An 18,984-nucleotide genomic window follows, 5' to 3' on the forward strand; every position below is an offset into this window, starting at 1 on the left:
GAAATAAATGATTACGGGCTGCTCGTTTTCTCAATAATGTTAAACGTTGTCGTTTGAAAAAATGTCGTTTGAACTTCTTCCATTAAGTAACAAAGCGAACTTTGAAGTAGTTATGCTATTCAACTTTTATAGACACTTTCGAAAACTCAATACTTGCGTATTTTCGTGAAAAATGGCCGACTACCGATACCAGCCCAATTACTCAGATCTTTGCCTTATTTTCTTTTAATTAGAAAACGAACAGAACATTCCGAGAGACTCAACTTCTCTACATACTTCATTTCATAAAGCAACAGTGTTCCATACTAAACGATCAGAATACTTACATTCCCCATTTTCTGAATTAAATTAGCCACAAACATTTCTACACCCCCATTTCTATTTTCCCCTATCATCGCCATAAAGGCGTCACGATCTACACGTACCAGCTACCGCAACTCCAAGGTACCATTTCACAAATCCACCCTCTCCCTCCATTCAAAACCGAGCAGAACATTCCAGCAGACCAAAAATTCCATCGAGTCGCGAAAGAAACAGCGCAAGGGTTGAAGAAACAAGGGTTCAGCCTCGAGAATCGGCTCGGGTCAAAAACCTCGTCGCAGAAACGGCGCATACATCGTAGCGACGCGTTAAATCAGTCCCGCTGTTTTTCCCGGCGTCCATCGGGTATTATTTCTCCCCCGACTCCCGAGGGGGGATGGCCGCGGCACGCGTGTCGCCTGATTAAGTGGACTGATCACACTTTCAGAAGATGTTTCCCCCACCGTCGAACGGGACCGCTTGAATAATTCATGCTGTTGCGTTTTCCGCGTGGCACGGGCATCTCGCCGGACACCATGAATATTCCGCGGATGAAAAACGAGAGACAGAGAGAATGGGAGAGATCGCGAGATTCCGCCGCGGTGGAAATTGCGCGGCGCACGGGTGGAGCGGGCTAACAAGAAAATAATTAGGCGAACGTGTTGCGTGCGAGGAGTCGGTCCAGCGGAACGTCCTTTCCGTGTTCCATGCAAATCGCCGTCGTTCCAGACCGCGTCGGATCGGTGGCATCTTCGGATTGATTGTTCGCTGCGGCTTTCGTGATCCGCGCGCGTTCTTGGATACGCGGGGACGGCTAACGCTTTGCACTAGGAAGTGTTTCGTTGGAAATAATTAATTTAAGTAGATAGTATGGTGTTAGTATAGTATAAATAATGAAAGGGATCTTGGGTAATCGAGAGCTAGGAATAAATATAAAGTATGGAAACAATACGGACAATACGTAAAAAGTACGTTTTACAACCTGTCCTTCACTCACTCATTCTTACATTCACTCTTCTTGAAAATTAACCTACGCTAAAAATTCTAGATACTACAATAATTAATAATTTTATAGTTTTACTATCGAATTAAATGTCGACTGAGAGTCAATGTAAACTGTAAATAAGTGATACTTTATTTAACGCTTTGCATTCAGAGGCGTCTTTAGTTAATTGATTCGATACAACAACTTCGTAAAGTTTACTATTAACAAGTTGAATGCTATAGTCACCGATGACCTCCAGCCAAATCGAATTACAATTTCAGCAACATAATCGTGCGACAACAATAACGAAGTTCAGTTGTATAATTCAATATTAATATTTTCCATTTCTAATTAAGTTTCAGAAAATGTCGTCTGCATCTTATTAGAAAATTCTGAATATTTCCAGTGAAACACTTCTGGAGTGCAAAATGTTACATTCAAAATTAATTGTATAATTACTGATCTCCTGAGTTTCGCTAGAATTAATGTACAATGTGTACAATAAACCTTGTATAATACATCAACACATAAAACATAAAATAGTTCTATCTCTTAATTTATAGAAGACAATCAATTGTGTTGCGAGAAATATCGTTAATATCTAGTCAGAAAGCAGCGAATATTTTTAATGAAAAATATTGTCGAGTGCAAAGGGTTAATTTGCAAGAACCACGAATATTTCAGAAAACAACTAATATTTTTAATGAAAAATATTATCGAGTGCAAAGGGTTAATTTGTAAGAAACACGAGTGTTTTATCTTTAATTATTGAAACGCTTCGATTTGAAGGGGAGCAATTGATTAGCGGGATAATGGCGTCGAGCCGCACGCGACACGTGGTGCCGCAGTATCCCGCGAGTTTAATGAAATCATGGGAGCTCGATAATATTGACCATTTCCGTGTAAATAGAGCCGAATCGGAAGGCGAATGCAGATGTTACCAAGTGCATCGCATTCAGACTCGCCGCTGCAACGATCGATAAATGTTCGCTCGACGACTCGTGATTCTTGACCGACGACATCGCGTATTAAATGATACTTTCTACGCGATTTACTTTCCAAACGATCCCCACGCACGCGTGAACGAACTGCTGAACTGTCGACGGGAATCGAGATAATGGGAACAAAAGGAATAGAGAAAAATGGTCAATTCATATTTGCGTTTCATTCATTTCTTGATATTATGCGTTTATCGAGTTATTGAACTTGTAGAGCTATTGGATCATTCTCTGTTTGAAGAAGTAAAAGTAATTGAATATTAACACGTTAAGCGCCATGTTAGTTACCGATGATGTTTCTGAATTATTCGAAAGCAATCGTAATATGCGAGATAACTGATGTTCAATGAAAATGATTAATAACGTAAGATAAATGTGTAATAAGGATTGTAACGTCAAATATTGAATAATTTGCTTCCCTTTGATATGGAAGAATGACTTTACGGAGAAATGGTCAAAATTTCTATGGTGCTTAACGTGTTAATGATAGAGAATGGAGAAATCTTTGATTTCTTATTAATTAACATTCGGTGATTTTTTTAATAAAATATATATGTAGAAATATTTAATTTGCAAAAGGGTGAGTTTGGAGTGCAGAATTAATATTGGATCTATAATTATTTCTTACTAATTAACATTTGGTGTTTTCTTAAATAAAATATATATATATATATATATATAGAAGTATTTAATTTACAAAAGGGTGAATTTGGAGTGGAGAATTGATATTGGATCCATAATGATTTGACTCGATTGTAATTCGGTTGCTTCAGGACGACTGGCGAGCTCGTGTCAGGGGCCTAGAACGCGTAGCATCGGCCTTACGAACGTCTTCTGCGCTGATCGCGATAGAACCCCGATTAGGATCTCTTTTGCATACAGTGCTAGGCTGTGAAAGGAGCTGTCGGGTAGCTGCTGCTGGCCTGGCAGTGGCAAAGGTAAGTCTGGCGAACTCGTTCGCGCCTGATCAATCTAAACGCTAACTTCTTGCGGCACGTTATTCTCGATAAATATATATTATTTTCTTCTTCGCTCTCGCCGGCTGTTCGATCAAGATGCCCACGAGCTCCACTCACTTAACATTACTATACTGCCTAGGATTGCGTTGCCAGGCTACATTAAGTATTTATAATATTCGTGTAATATTCGTGTGATATTTGTGTGATATTCATAATCGTTTCTAAGAATTAATTAGAATAGGAACACTTGTTAGAACGTTAACGAAGCATCGAGGAACCCTTTGCGGACGAGGATTTTTTTAAAGACTCGTGAAGATTTCTAGACTAATTCAACAACAATCGATTGTTCATTACCCACGGATCAAAGCAACCAACTATTTCGCCATTACCATTGCATCATCTTCAAATAAAACTTCCACTTAAAGTAAAACGGACAATTTCGTCGCATTTCTTCCAAATTGTCGACAGTAAAATGGCACACGAGCTCAGTAACGAAAGTGAATACGCGAAGGGGTTAAAGACCCTAGTCGAACAGGTCCCAAGAACCGGAAGTGCACGAGTGCCCTGAAAGCCTCGGATCTCGCGGATATCCTGACCTTTTCCAGGGCTCCCTTAAAAACCCTGACTCACACCTCGCATCACGGAACTTCCCGGAACTTCACGGGACTTCCCGGAACGGTGAAACATTCTGAGCCAGGCATTCCTGTAAAATGGTAATAAATGCGGCCCGTCATGAGTGGCTCACACGCGAGTGCTCGAAATCGGGGTTTACGACGGCCGGCTTTTATACGGGAGGAATAAACCGAACGTGTGACGGATGAAGGCATGAATTTCACCCTGGTTTCCATTTCAGGTGGTGGTGGCCGGCGTCAGCGAGGAGGCTTTGAAGAAAAGGCTGCCGCAGCTGGCATGGGGTTTGGCGAGGCAGGGTGGACCGTGCGCCGCTCAGTTGGCCAGGATCGCGATGCTCAGACTGAGACCGGCTCTTCTGCTCGAGGAACTCCTGCAGCCGCAGTGTTTGAACGCCAGGAACGCGAGGGTAGCGTTTCAACCCTTTCGCGACGGGTGCCGCGTATATGCGGCAGCCGCTTTTTGGTCCAGAGGCTGAGGCCGCTTATATACGGCAGTCGTTTATTACTTTACGGCGGCTGACGCCGTCTAGATACTGCAGTCGCTTATTGCTTTTTTTATATTATTATCTTATTTCAATAGCGAACTCAAAATAAACTCATTTGCATTCTGAAGTTCAGTTGAGAAATAGATAGTTTGTAGAGAGCAGTATTAACGATTCTTCTAATAATATTGAAAATAACGTTTGAGGAATTGCTAACTCATTTGTACTCTGAATTTTTTTTGCATTTTTTCCTTGATAACTTTGTATTATGTTTTAGTTGAAATGCGGTTGAGGAATAGATAGTTTGTAGAGAGCAGTATTAACGATTCTTCTTACTAATAACGTCGAAAATAAGATAATAATATAATCTGTTTTCTCTGTACAATTATTTCTGTACAATTTCATTCTTTCCCGTTTCAAATCTTCGTTCTCCTTCACCATAGACCAGAGAAAACACGCTGCAGCTGCTGATCTTCTCGTTGGTGACGTTCCCCAGCACGGAGTTCAAAGTAGACGCGGTGGCGAATAAGGTGGCGAGAATGGTCAGGGATCGACGACGCAGGGTACGACAGGCAGCTCTCGACACTTTGGCTGTTTTAGCTCAGATCTATGAATCAGAGGTGATTTGACTTCATATCTCATCATCAGTGATACCAGCTTTTTCTTTGAATTTCTATTAGCAAAAATATATATATTCTATATTCAAATTTGACTGTCAACTGGTTCAACTATATTGTCACTGTCATTGCACAACACTTCCAGGAAGTATTAGCGGCTGGAAAACGAGCGTCGGAAGCGCACCACGACGGGGAGGCAATGATGTCTGCTATTCGGGCACGTCTCGCCCGGAAGTCGTTACCTTTGGTCTCCGCTGATGGCCTTGTTATGTATGGACTGCAAATCTCGCCCACCGTCCAAATAGCTACCGGTACACTACACGCTTGATTATTTCTTTAGATGTCAAACCATGATACCCAACAATATACACTTAATTTCCAATGTCGAGCATTAGATTGAACATTTGAATACACTTCTTCAGGGCCTGACGTGGACTGGATCGTAGCCGGAAGTGGATCAGTTTCACCTGCTATCGGTCGCACCAAAGGTCAAATTATAGCAACCAGGTCGGAGAAGGAGAAACTTGCCAGGTAATGTCTTGAACATCAAGGTGGTTCATTTATCATCTTGCTAGATGAAGATAGGAAATGATTGAAGGGTTCCGTTGAATCTTTTCAGGGGTGAAGACGCGAAAGGCTCTGAAAATCCATGGATTGACAGGCCAAATCTCGTTGCACTCGGAGTTGGCATGCGACCCAAGACAGATCATCCTGTAGTTTGGCAAATAGTACCGTCGCAGGATCAGGTACTGCTAGGAGATTACTTGATGACTAAGGAATTCAGCTAATCAGTTTCTATTTTTCTTCATTAATTTTCTGTTGGTTTTGTTTCTTAATTGCTGATGTTTTCAATCATTAATTCACTCGTCAGTTACAAACCAAAGATACCTCTTGTACTTGTTTCACTACACATCAAGTCATCTTCCAACTGTACATTTAGGTTAAGTGTAGCTTTAGTGTCAAGTGGTTGAGATATCCAGAATGTAATTTATCAATTCTTACTAACGCAGACTGCCACGAGAATTTCTAGCGTTATGAGTAGTAATACTTATTCTTTAATAACAGAGGCAAATGATACTGAAAATAATTATTAATGATTCAGTATTACATTAGTCACATTATTCTATGATCTAGCTACTTTACTAAATATTTTGATTTAAAATCAAGCTTGTAACCGTCCTTCAGCAGGAACAATTACTATTCGTTGGTGTAGATCTCGCAAATTAGAGGTTTAACTCTTTGACTGCCACGTAAACACTCATCAAAACTCCTATGTATTCGAAACAGTTCTCTCCATTAACCAGAAACTGAGAAATTAAGATTCTCCTTAATAATTGCTCCACTATCTCTCTTATATCTCACATATCCAACAAAATTATTATACGTCACGAAAAATATTAATGTCCACGTTTCTGTAAAAAATAATGTCCCCCAAATTTGAGTGACGTGGCAGTCAAAGTGTTAAAAATAGATCATCAACGCATAGATTCTAATAATCGCGACAATCAGAGCCAACGTAAAGTAATGTTTATAAAATTTGATATGCGGACAGCCTGGCGTTAATATTAATAAGTCGACTGCTATATCATACACTGCGACTACTGTACACACGATCCGATAAAACATCTAGTACACCGTTGCCCGGGCAAGGAATGCTAATCCGTCTGTGCCCGGTGCACTTTGCCTCCTCGATGTCAATGAACGGGATTTGGCGCGCGCTCGGAATCGATAGCATTAGTACACATTGCCAAATGGAAATTCCAATTAACAATTTTGATGAGGCCGCTATCGAAATGCAAGCCTAATGAACCGGGCAGGCTTAACTTCAGCTGGACGTTCCCTCGCGTGTCCCGAGGTCAGCGTTGCCCCCGCGAGCCGCGATCGCGTTATACGAAAACAGTTTTAAGCCGCGAATCACGATCGCGCGATTTAAATATGAAATTGCTGGTTGCATAAGCAGCGATGTCTTAAAGTTTATATCGGCCCGTGATCCGCGAATGCTCGCCGGCCACTCCGGGGAACAAATAACGAAAGAGTTGAACCGTTAACTTCTCGTGAACTCTGGCTCTCGCAAGATCCCCTGTTAAGTCCCGTAAACAGATGCAAATTCTGTTAAACCGAACATTAAGAGGATAGAGAACCTTGGGCACATTATGCTGAGAATACCATGAGCTGAATATTGCCTATCTCGTCGCGATCGCCTCGTTCCATTCGACGATGCATTCAAGCCACCGAAGACTTTCGTTTGGTTTTTTTTCTTTCGAATTATAGAGCCGCTTTACTAGACAATAATCCATGAAAATTTTGATAAGGTGTCGCGCGGATAGGATTATTCTCGTGCCAATGGCACTCGCCGTTTTCGACAGCATCCGCGTGGAACGATGTCTCACTTAAATTTGCAGCAATTATTGAACCTGCTTAGGGTTAGTTGGATTAGTGTTGATTAGAGGATGATGTGATCGAATTTGTACTTGTTCCAGAACCTTCAGTGCGAGGATGAATTGAATCTGCAACCGAGTCGAGGAGTTAACACTGAGTTTGGAAATGGTAATTTTATTCTTACTGTTTTTCAGTGATAAATTTATAACAGTGGTATGATCGCATTTTAGACGAAGGTGGCGGTTACAACTTGAACTCGAGGAACCGTTCTAGAGTCTCGACCTCGTCGAGGGAATCCAAGAACTACCGGAACGTCGAAGAAAGTCTCGATCAGCGGGTATGTTTTTGCAAAATTGTGCCTTTTTAGTGGACCTGTTGTAAGGTGTGATGATGTGGCTTACTACAGCTCGGTTTTTTAGGAAATTAACAATAAAGCAGACTCTAGGATCCCTGTGTTGTTTGCTCGGGACCGAGGAGCGAAGACTGGATCGGTACAGGAGAAGCCTGCCAACGCAGAATTGAGCAGCGTTAATTTGAAAAAGAGGTTGAAAGATGCCTCGGAGAGTAGTGTCAATTCACACGAACCGAATGCTAGGTAATAGATGGGTGTTGGTCGAATGAAAATGATTTAACGCAGTGACCGCAATGGGAATTTTCAGGGTTTTTGATATTAATTCTTTCATAACAAAAGCAAGTATTGATTATCAGTAATTTGATATTGTAGCTGTTAGGTCATAGTAAATATTTTTACTCGACGCCAGTTTTTTTCTTGCAACTGTTTTCAAGCAGTTTGGAGGGTTCATATTTGTTATGAACTTAGATTAGGTTATTCTATTATTTCTAGAAAAATGGATGCTTGTTGAATTAGATTTTAGGCTAATAATGTTCATATAATCTTGTCAATGAAAATCGACGTAAGCATTTACCAAATAGCAGTTATAAAATTCAACACACGTCAGATTGACATGTCCCATAACGCAGATCTTGCGGAACCATGTTCAGGAGGAAGAGGAGTCAACGGGAGAGCAGCACCAATACTAGCTACGACACGTTCTGTTCTATAAAAAACCTGAACAACGTGAACACAGACAGCAGTGTAAGTTCCGAGCAGTTGAAGGTATCTTTTATAGGTTTATCGAGCGAAGGAGACTTCTACAAGTTAATGGGAACTGTAGATATCAACTACGCGGGTTGTAGACGTTTACTTCGCTTTGTAGACCTATAACCAGCGTCCGGTTATGAATGAATCACGACTGACTCGAGATGAATAATTAATATTGCAGAATCTGTCGGATACCTCAAGCCAGGAATACTTGGACGTCACTAGGAGGATCTATCGCAAGTACTTGGAGAAAGACAAGACAAACAGGAAGTCGGACAATGGCTCCAGGTTCATCCAATCGAATTCCTCCGACAGTCAGCAGTCCACGACGCTGAGGAACATCCAGCAACAAACATTCGTCATGCATGATATGTACGGTGGCTTATGAAAATTGGTTTAAAGCTAAACAAAGTGTGGTAGTCACTTTAAGCTTTTCCAGGTACAACACGATCAGCAGGAGACAAGGACGGTTCGGGGACGAGAATTCCTTTCGACCACTTCAAACTGCACCCACACCATTGTCTCACTCTTACAATAGGCTAGACTTCAATCCCAATGGCGAAGAGATCAGCGATAGGAATATATCTCCTCAAGTAGGTTCAACGTGTCCTAGGGTCATCTACAGTTTAGAGGAAACTGCACAATGATGCAGAGTTGAATTTGATATTAGTAACAGTATTTATTTAACACATTTGATATTTGATATTATTAACTAGTAACAGAATATTTGTCTTGAACTTTTGACAAATCCCTTAACCAATGAAATAAATGTCCTTGTCTGCTAATTGTATTTCTTTATTCTTTAAGCTGTTCAGTTGGATGAGGATTGCTACTTGGTTAAATTTTGAATAATTTTAAGAAGCGTATGTATCCGTTGTGTTACAGGCAAGGTTCTACCGTAGGACGAAGGACGCCACTGCTCAGAAATTGAACAACGTGGAGTTGATATCGTCGGATGCCCAGACAAGCGACTATTTCCCCGCGATACGGACCAACTCTTACAGAAGGAGATTGCGCTCGTTGTCACCGTCACAGCTGTATCGTCGGCAACAGTTCTCCAGAATGGCTCCAAACGAAGTGCACGCTGTGTCCATGTACAACATGTAAGTAAAACCTATTCTATCCTTTGTCTTGCTGTAACACTTCGTTGAATTTCTCTTGTCACTCGCTTTTCATTTGCATTATTGCAGCAGAATCTTCATTGATTCCAAAGGTGTACGGTTGGGAGATGACTTGATGTCTAGGGAAACGACGCAGGATGAAATATTTTAGTGTTATGGTTTTAATTTGTCACTTAACGAACAGTAAATTAGGAAGCAAAGGCTACAGAAAAATTGAATGAGAAAAAATGAAAGATCAACCAGCTGAACTTCTCAGCCTATCAAGTGATCTCCTAGCAGTAGACGGTAGATCAATTTTATAAATGATCGAGACATGCTTTGTATAACGTTGCAAGATATGCATAACAAAACAGAGTACATAGTAGATACCAGCACATTCAATTTACCATACGTACGGGTTTCATTCTATCTGCCAGCTGTTTCGGTATATTTATTCTACCTCTTCCATGGGGGCGTTATCTGCATTGCACCTTTGTTAGCCACCGACACGCGAGTTACAACATGGCGTCGCTCGAGTGGCATTTTTCCAGAGAATTTTTTCCACAATCTTTTTACTACCGGTTAAGTGCTGGTATGAATAGTCGACAAGTGCCTTCCCGCAATTTTGTCAATTCACCTTGCTTCTACAAACACCGTGGAACGTTTCTGGAAAACGGGGAGTTCCCTTCGCCCCGTATTGACGCGTTGGAACGATTAGAGTGAACTTAATAGATCAGTTTCTCTGGCAGACAATTGAAATAACTTATTTTTAATGTTTTATACAAGCTAGAACAATACGTCGCTTAATATTCGAAAGACTTTCTAGTCTTGTATCTGTACAAATACACAAATTTAATTTAGAATCTGTATAATTTAAATACTAACAAAATAATTCTGTAGTGGATCAATTTGACTCTGGTAGCTTCATTACTAACACAAGTTGTACCAGTATACAAAAGGGGAATTTCACGTGAAACCCTGTAACGCTAAAGGGTTTCAACCCTTACTCATAGGTTCTACTGTAAATTGATAACGCGATCAATTTCTTATTCCGAGTCATTGAATCGTTATAATCGTTTTCGGCCTTGACACGGTTGCTTCTTAGCGCGACGCGTTTTCTTCTTCGGAAATAAAAAAGGAAGCAGGCTGATGAAATGCAACCGGGAAAATTGATTTTTATAGTCATGACTATTTACGAGGATCCGTTTAAAAAGCAATCCAACCGGGCGAATAAACGGGCAGCGATACGCCGAGAACATTCCTGGTCCCGTTTCACTCTCGTTGATTTACGAACGTCGCGTGAGTAGCGGCTCGAGTATATACGCCGGGTTAATTACGTTTCGCGGAGTTTTAAATAAACACCGGCGAACATTAACCACATAACAATTGAACCTCATTACTCCGGCGGTGGTGGAAGTTCATTAATATTTCATTCGCGCGATGTCGTACGACCGTTAAGTGCCCTGAAATTGACATTAATTCATGCAATATTGTAACATGATACTTAAGATCCCGATACTGAAAAAGCTACTTTCCTTCGAGGAATTCGAATGCTGTGAATACTATCTATTCAAAGAAACTTTCTTTCATAACTGTTGAAATACGACTGCTTTTCAATAACACTCTTAACACTAGAACTGCTGTACCAGTCAAAATGAGTGGTTTCGATTTGTTTCGCAATTATCGATATCTTCGAAGCATTGAATATTCGAAACGATTCTGAAAATAAATAGTTTCACTGGAATGCTATAATGAATGTCTGAAGAAACCGGAAATAATCTATTACTACAATATTCATAGCGATTACATTTCAATCGTATCAAGCTCGGTAGTTCTAGTGTTAAACGAATCGATGCAGCATCACGCATATAAGTCAATTGAAATCATATAAAAACCAATTAACACGTTGAATGCCATGGGGGTCACCGGTGACCCCAACCAAATCGAATTACCATAGTTCACTCAATTAAATGACGATTATTTGAAGATATTTCTATATTATAGACAACGCAATTCAATTAAATAATTTAATAATATGTTCCTTCCATTTTGTGTATTTCGCTCTACAAAATCGTGCGGCATTCAACGTGTTAAAATCTTCACCTCGACTCCAACACGAGAAGAAGGGGTGAGCCACAGAAACAAAGAAATTCTGAACCACGAAGCAAAAGGGAAAAGAACAATGGAAACGGTGAAGCGGGGATAGTCGATAGCCGGTCATTTTCACCTGAAACGCGTACGCCTGTGTCAGCACGAGTTTCCACCCTCGTGTCCAAAGGGGTGGCCGGCGAGCTACGGTCAGTGTATAGCCATTCGATATGGTATCGCGTGGTTACAGGTGAAACAGGTAGAAGGGAAAAAGGAGAGAGAGCGACAGAGAGAGAGAAAGAGAGAGAGAGGAGGTAGGGGCACGGGGGAAGGGGGTTGAATTACCTGGAAGGTAGGGGCAGCGGTCAGCATCGGGACGTCTGACGTTTACGTGGGGCACAGTCGTGCGTGCGTCGTCATTTGTCGCGTCGTTGCAATTACGCTCGCCCCCTCGGCGCCCCTTTCGAGTTTCTGCCCCCGCGCGAGGAACGCGAGCTACCCCGAGAATTCTTGTTTCGCGGCAAGTTATTGCACGTTGCGATTCGACGGCTCGCTCGCCGATAATTCAGCCGCGTGCACGCGTGTGCGGTTCCGTTTTTGCATTTCAACGACGTTCTCTAAACAATTTTCGCCACCCCTAATTGATAGCCGAGTGAACCGCGGACGTTTCGATGATCGACGGTTCGCCGACGTTCCGGAGTTTCTTAACCAGTTGACTGTGTTTCACGAGTATACGCGTCGTGAAGCTTGACACGATACTAATTCTTTAGTTTTTCGCGTAAACATGTAATTCCTTGTTTCGCTTTGATCTTTCGTTAAATACTTTACGTGCGTTCGTTCTGTGTTTGACGAGTATGCGCGTCGTAAAGCTTGACACGATACTAATTCTTTAGTTTTTCGCGTAAACATGTAATTCTTTGTTTCGCTTTGATCTTTCAGTAAATACTCTACGTGCATTCGTCCTTCGACGAGTATACACGTCATCGTAAAGCTTGATACGATACTAATTCTTTCATGAATTCTTCAGTTTTTCACGTTGCTTAATTTATTTGTGAATTATCATTAAATTAGTTTTAAACAATGTCGTCTTTATCTCATCCGACAATGTTCAAATATTTCTATTGAGAAACTTCCGAGTGCAAAGGGTTGAAACAAATAGCAGTCGAATCGACAAATTTTTCTATAGAAACTCCAAAAGTATCCAAGATTTCTGTTGATTTATGATTAATTCTTACCTCTTATATTATCTTTTCAATAATTGCAAAAAAGAGAAGGTAGGAATGAGTCATTTTGTTTGTTTTATCATGACTGAAGAGTACGGAAGTCTGCTTTGTGACACAACGTTCTACATTATTCCGTAGATTCAAGTCTTTCATGTTTAAGATCGGAATTTTGCGTCTATAAGAATGATTGAGATCTACATTGTTCGAAAGGGTAACGGGGCACGGAAATATCAAAGGAAATAACTATTTCGCGACGGAATATTGTGTACACAATGTCTGTAGACGTTTCTGCTACTAAATCTACAATTTCGCGGTATATCCGTTCGCTAAATGAAATTTTCTACCCTTTTACTGACGATTTGCTGATCATTCTACGATACACGACAATTTTAACCCTTTGCGCTCGGAAGCTTTTCACTAGAAACATTCGACACTTTCCTATGAGACGTAGATGACGTTTGAAACGAACTAATGAGAAAACATACGTAAATTAAGAAACAAAGCTATTTCATAGAAATATTTCGTATATCGATGCATTATACGAAACTTAATGTGATATATCACACTTTGTAATTTTGTTATATCAAATGATGACTGAGAGTCACCTCTCGAGTGCAAAGGGTTGATATAAATTTCGTAACGCACGATTTCGTATCGATAACATTCTCTAAATCGTAGTAATGGAAATGTCTATGGAAAAATCGAAAACACTGAATAAAATCATGTAGAAGATTCACGAAAATTAGTAGCTACTAGTATTAATTATTACCTAATTAATCACGGTAATATATATCATCAGAGTAATAGAAAACATAATATTACACATTGTCCATTTATTTTTCCACATAGAATAATCCTACTCTCAGAAACTCATAGAAAAATATTTCATATTTCCCACTTTCGCACAGAATAATTCCGTTCCCTTTGCGTTACAATATACGGAACACCCTATAGAGCGATAAGTCGCGAAAAAATCACGCCGCGAGTCGCCCAGAAAGAAAATTATCCGAATTACAGCTCCCCCGTCAGACATAATCACCCCATAACAGGTTGTTAATCGATCATTCGTTAACCTTAGCAAGATGAACGTTGAACGCACAACAACCCCTAGACTTTCGAGTGGGTGGCAGCTGATTTGCATACGTCTGGACGCGCGGGATTTATTGGCCGTGGCCATAGCCCCTATTCGTCATAGAGATTATTAAAGTACACGGAGATAAGGGCGCGCGATACACTTGAATTTCCATCGCGTTCCCTCGGTGAATTTCGAATCGCGGCTCGGAACGGCTTCTTCCCGATTTATGCTTTTGTTATCGTATTCTGTTTACCTTGTCGCCGAGCTGCATAATTCACGAGGAACGTTGTTCCTATAATAGACCGGTAATAATCGTGGATCCTGCTCGGCTCGATATTAACCCTTTTCACTCGAGAGGCGACTTTCACTCGCTATTTGATTTAACCCAACGAAATTCAATATTAACCCCTTAACTTGCACGCTCGAGTTAATTCGAGCGCGCTAAACAGGCCAAAAATCGTTTTATTGAAAATTATCATTTACATAGGATTGTAAGCTATAACACTTATTTATTCGAGAATAAAATATAGCCTTTCTCCATGGAACAAAAGCGCAGTGTATCAAAATTGATTTTTAAAAAAAAAACTGTGCGTTAAGGGGTTAAAATTTCTATAATCTACCAACACATGGAACATCGAAATAAAATAGTTTCGTCACTTAATTTACGCAAGGTATTATTTGTATTAATTGTAAAAAAATTATATTAATTGATATTTCATCAGAAAATAAGGAATATTTGCTGCGAGAAATATTCTCGAGTGCAAGGGGTTGAAGAGAATTGTCGGAATGAAAGCACGATACTCCAATTAAAATTCATTAAATTCCGAAAGTTTCCAGACTTTCGAATTTCGCGGAAGCTTCAGATTCGAGTTTCGAGAATTGAAAACAGATCCGAACCCCATAATTTTTTATCTCGAGGATAAACGCGATGCTCGGTTGTGAAACTATCGAGGAGCTTCGTCGCGAAAAGCTCGACGAAGGAAGAACATTGAATTAACCGCAACAAAAGGGGAAAATGAAGGTGCCGGACAAATCGGGGACAAAGTTTTTAAACTGTGTGAACGGTGCCATCCGCCGGAAATCGAGGACCCACGATCGCGATCGATGGGACACTTGTCCGTCCAACGCGAGCGTTGTTGGGGTTGCGGAGTGCTGTCGGCTTGATTACTCTGGGGTCTCGTGCGTCCCTCAGCGCTATTAACACATTCGAGACCGGTAACGTAGCTCTTGGTCGTTTATAACTTCGCTTCTAAAATTATACCTGGTTCCTATTTTTTTTAGACGAACGCCTGTAACGTAATCCTACGGAATTTGAAATTCATCTGAGTATCGGTAAATGATTGCCTTATTTCTATATTTTCTAGCTGAATATCGGTAACGTAGTCATTTCAAGTTCCTTTAACGTAGTACATTACTTTACATTTTCTAGAAGAATACCGATTACTCGATTCTGCATTACTTTAAATTCTATAGCTTAACGCTAGAACAACCGAGTAGTCAGATGGAGCTTCCCAAATTTTAGTATTCCTAGAGTTCCTATAGATAATAATTTCTTAAGTAAATCTTAGTAACCATATTCCTAGAGTTCCTATAGATAATAATTTCCTAAGTAAATCTTAGTAGCCGTATAGAGTTCCTATAGATGAAATTTCCTAAGTAAATCTTAGTAACCATATTCCTAAAGTTCCTATAGATAATAATTTCCTAAGTAAATCTTAGTAGCCATATTTCTAGAGTTCCTATAGACAAAGATTTCAATTGACTTATGATTCAATTTGGCCATTACTGTATCAATTTCTTAGTAATTCCGCAGATCTGTTACCTTTTTAATATTTCGGAAAAAAGAACGTAGAGACGGATCAGTTTGATCTATTTGGTAGTTCCAGTGTCAATATCGACAACATAATTCCACATTTACTTAGTACTTAATACTGAATACCGGTATTCAGCTACTTTCGTAAATGACGTATGCGGTCGTGAATGTGTTAAGATCGCGATCGTAGATGATCGACGAGCAAGGATCACGATGATCTTCAAATACTGCGCTTGGTCGGACGACGCCAAGGAGGCCTCGAAGGATTCCGCGACGATGAAAGATCGAAGGTTCGACGGGAGATCGGCGAACACCTGGCGGAGAGAGAACAAGATCGCCGACACTGTTCTCCGTTATTGTCCTTGCGCGTTCCGGTGCCGGCGGTCCGTGGGGATCGCCGAGAAAGAGGACGAGGATTCGATCTCCACGATCGTCACTACTGCCAACACCACGCCTGTGATACCGTTGACGTTGAACACGAGCAACGACACGATGTACGTTCACCGGAGGTGCGCGGGAAATCGATGATTGCGAAGGGATCGATCCAGATATGAGAACCTCGGGATTTCTGATTACTTTGACGATTTCATGTAGTTTTGTATCGTGACTTTGAAACTATGGTATTTATTAGCACGTTGATGGGGATGAGTATCGACGCTTCTGAATTGGAAATAATTGTAGTAAGGTGATTGATGTTGAATAAAAATGTAATGACGTAAGTTGATAGTGTTAAGGATTATGAATAATTCATGTTCCTGTCTATCTTTGCTATGAGAATTATGTGAAATGTTCAAGATTTTCGTGGTAATTAACTTGTTAATAGTAGAACTACTGAAGACTTATCAATAGGAAAAATAGAACATTTGAAATGATTTAGCAACTGGATTGAGGACTTCGGATCTCATTCGATATTTTCGGATTCTCCCGCACCTCCATTGTCCATCGATTTACAATATCTCAACAGAATCTGCAGTGTTCTGTATAATAAATGTCAGATTCACTGTCAAGTATCTTTGAAAACGATCGAACAAGGAAAATTCACCAGGAGTAATTTCAATAATGCGGTTTCATTGATTAGGCAAATTCCTGAAACGTTCCAACCAGTTCTAAATAATGAAGGGCTGAAGTTCAACAAAGGCCCAAGTATTTGCAAACAATGGCGGGCGTTCATGGCGCTTGTCGACCTCGACATTTATCGGAGCCATATTTTATGCATAAAGCGTAACCCGATATTCGTGATTAGAGAACGGCACCATGCACCGATGTCACAATATTTTCGTTTCTAATCGTTCCCCTTGTTCTTCTTGTCTCAGAGACAAAGCGGTGGTGAGCGAGGAGGAGTACAACGAGAAGAACAAGCACTTCCTTCCGCAGGAAAGTTACCGGCCGCAGACGATAGACACGATCGAGACGGAATTCGAAGGTACCGTAGAACGAGTATCGATACTATCAACTACCAAGCAGCAAGAATTCGTGTTTCCAATAGAATAACAATCAATTTTATTCCCCGGAGATCATAAACGTAAACGTTCGCGGTCGATCAGTCGCGTTTTAAACGCGACAACCCAATTTTTCTGGCCACAAAGGAGTTATAAAAAGCGTAAATGGGATTGGACACGTCGGATGTATTATATAAAGTCGACTTCGAACGCCGTACAACCTCGACAATGATTCGTTGAAGGGCGAACGATCGTTTTCCAGTCAGGTGTTAAATGTTGAGACTTGTCGCTCTCGCGGGCCATTAGTCTATAGGCCCGACCTACAGAGCAGGGGTTCTCAAACCGTCCTCGCGCGTCTAAATTCGGGAGTCGCAGAAATTCGAACAAAACCAACTGTTTTTCGCTGTTCGCGGTCGAGAACTTTTCAATCTTCTGAAAACTCTTTATTGCATGAATATTCGGAAAGAAAACAACCATACCAATGTCTTATTCGAATAATTCAATTATCTACCTATACATTTCGGTTTTGGGAAACAATTCGTGGGAAGACTAAGCGTTGCTCGATCTTTTGTTTTCGCTTCGACGATACACGAAGAAAATACAGTTGTTTAATTAATTGTTAATGTTGTATTATATAATTTTAGAAATATAGTTTATCGGTTTATTTCTTATATGTCTCGTTAGCAGTTTCAATTCGCATTCTTGGTTTATAGACTATATCCAGAGTCGCGAAAATATTTGCTCGAGTAAAGGGGTCGCGAAGTAGAAAAGTTTGAGGAGCTCTGCCACGGAGAATCGCGATCGACGATGGGATCTTTCGATCGACGGAACTTTTGACCGTCGAACAATAGCAAAAAAAGGGAAAAACGGTGCTGTGCGACTGGACGGACGGATCGAAAGCACGCGAACTGGAGCGCGAGGTTCTTAACCTCGGTCGAACGCGCGAAGCCTAGACCCAACACAGGGATGCAATCAATATTTTGCCCGGAATGTTTAAGCGGCGCTCGTGCCGGCTGCGTAGCGGAGGAATTCGATCGTGATTTCTGTTCTTGGCGAACGGTACTCGTTGTTCAAAGACATTTCGCTGCGAATCGCGTGTCTTTCAAGGAAAAAAAGATATTTTGATAGTTCTCTAGCTTCGTTAAGGGGTTGATAAACTTATCTATATAGTATGAATGATAATCAACCCTTTGTTCTATGATATATCAGACTCTGATGAAAATGACCTGAATTCGATGAATTTGAATGTTATCTACTTTCCAGACGTGAATTATTATTAATTCTTTTCTATTAATCCGAAATATTTAGAATGAGGGTAGAGGCAGAGTGAGTATCGAATGTTTTTCTTTAGCTGATAAATTAATTAGAACAATTGTAGAATGATTATTAGGCATGGTGGTGATTGAAACCATAGGACAAAGGGTTAACACCAGAACTGTACAATATTCTTGTTACAGTAGAAGATCGAGACCTCTCTTCGTCCGACGCGTTGGAAAACAATGAACAGGACAACGGTCAGGACATGGTCGACGCTAGGGAAGACAGCGAGAGCAGGTCTTCGAGTCCTGAAAGACCTAACGTGGACTCGGCGTTCGACATCATCGCAATTCCGTCGATTCTTCCCAGTCGGGATGAGGTGGACTTCATCGTGAGTGATCGTCGAGAGAAAATTTTTTATTACCAGACTGCGAATCTTTGTCGGTCTTCTTCGTCTTCTTTCATTCAATTCTTCCATGGACCTTCTTCATCTCCTTCCATTCAGTTCTTTTCTAAATCTTCTTCATCTCCTTTT

At 40.7% G+C, this 18,984-nt stretch overlaps 1 protein-coding gene across 4 annotated transcripts in view; it reads left to right on the top strand.

Moving 5' to 3' along the window:
* Positions 1 to 18,984, top strand: part of LOC116433699 (uncharacterized) — a 36,879-nt gene that overhangs the window by 13,022 nt on the left and 4,873 nt on the right. Inside the window, exons 5-19 of one of the 4 annotated variants that reach the window (XM_031992093.2) lie at positions 3,057 to 3,221; positions 4,096 to 4,281; positions 4,800 to 4,976; positions 5,119 to 5,284; positions 5,396 to 5,504; positions 5,593 to 5,719; positions 7,454 to 7,520; positions 7,583 to 7,689; positions 7,772 to 7,947; positions 8,334 to 8,448; positions 8,636 to 8,826; positions 8,894 to 9,047; positions 9,340 to 9,557; positions 17,067 to 17,176; positions 18,650 to 18,840. In XM_031992093.2, coding sequence (XP_031847953.1) covers positions 3,057 to 3,221; positions 4,096 to 4,281; positions 4,800 to 4,976; positions 5,119 to 5,284; positions 5,396 to 5,504; positions 5,593 to 5,719; positions 7,454 to 7,520; positions 7,583 to 7,689; positions 7,772 to 7,947; positions 8,334 to 8,448; positions 8,636 to 8,826; positions 8,894 to 9,047; positions 9,340 to 9,557; positions 17,067 to 17,176; positions 18,650 to 18,840 — 2,259 coding nt within the window. The remainder of the gene's footprint in view (positions 1 to 3,056; positions 3,222 to 4,095; positions 4,282 to 4,799; positions 4,977 to 5,118; positions 5,285 to 5,395; positions 5,505 to 5,592; positions 5,720 to 7,453; positions 7,521 to 7,582; positions 7,690 to 7,771; positions 7,948 to 8,333; positions 8,449 to 8,635; positions 8,827 to 8,893; positions 9,048 to 9,339; positions 9,558 to 17,066; positions 17,177 to 18,649; positions 18,841 to 18,984) is intronic. The other 3 variants (XM_031992111.2, XM_076371408.1, XM_076371409.1) reach the window with 3 other exon arrangements.

The sequence above is a fragment of the Nomia melanderi genome, chromosome 10 (genome assembly GCF_051020985.1).
Source record: "Nomia melanderi isolate GNS246 chromosome 10, iyNomMela1, whole genome shotgun sequence".
NCBI lineage: Eukaryota > Metazoa > Arthropoda > Insecta > Hymenoptera > Halictidae > Nomia > Nomia melanderi.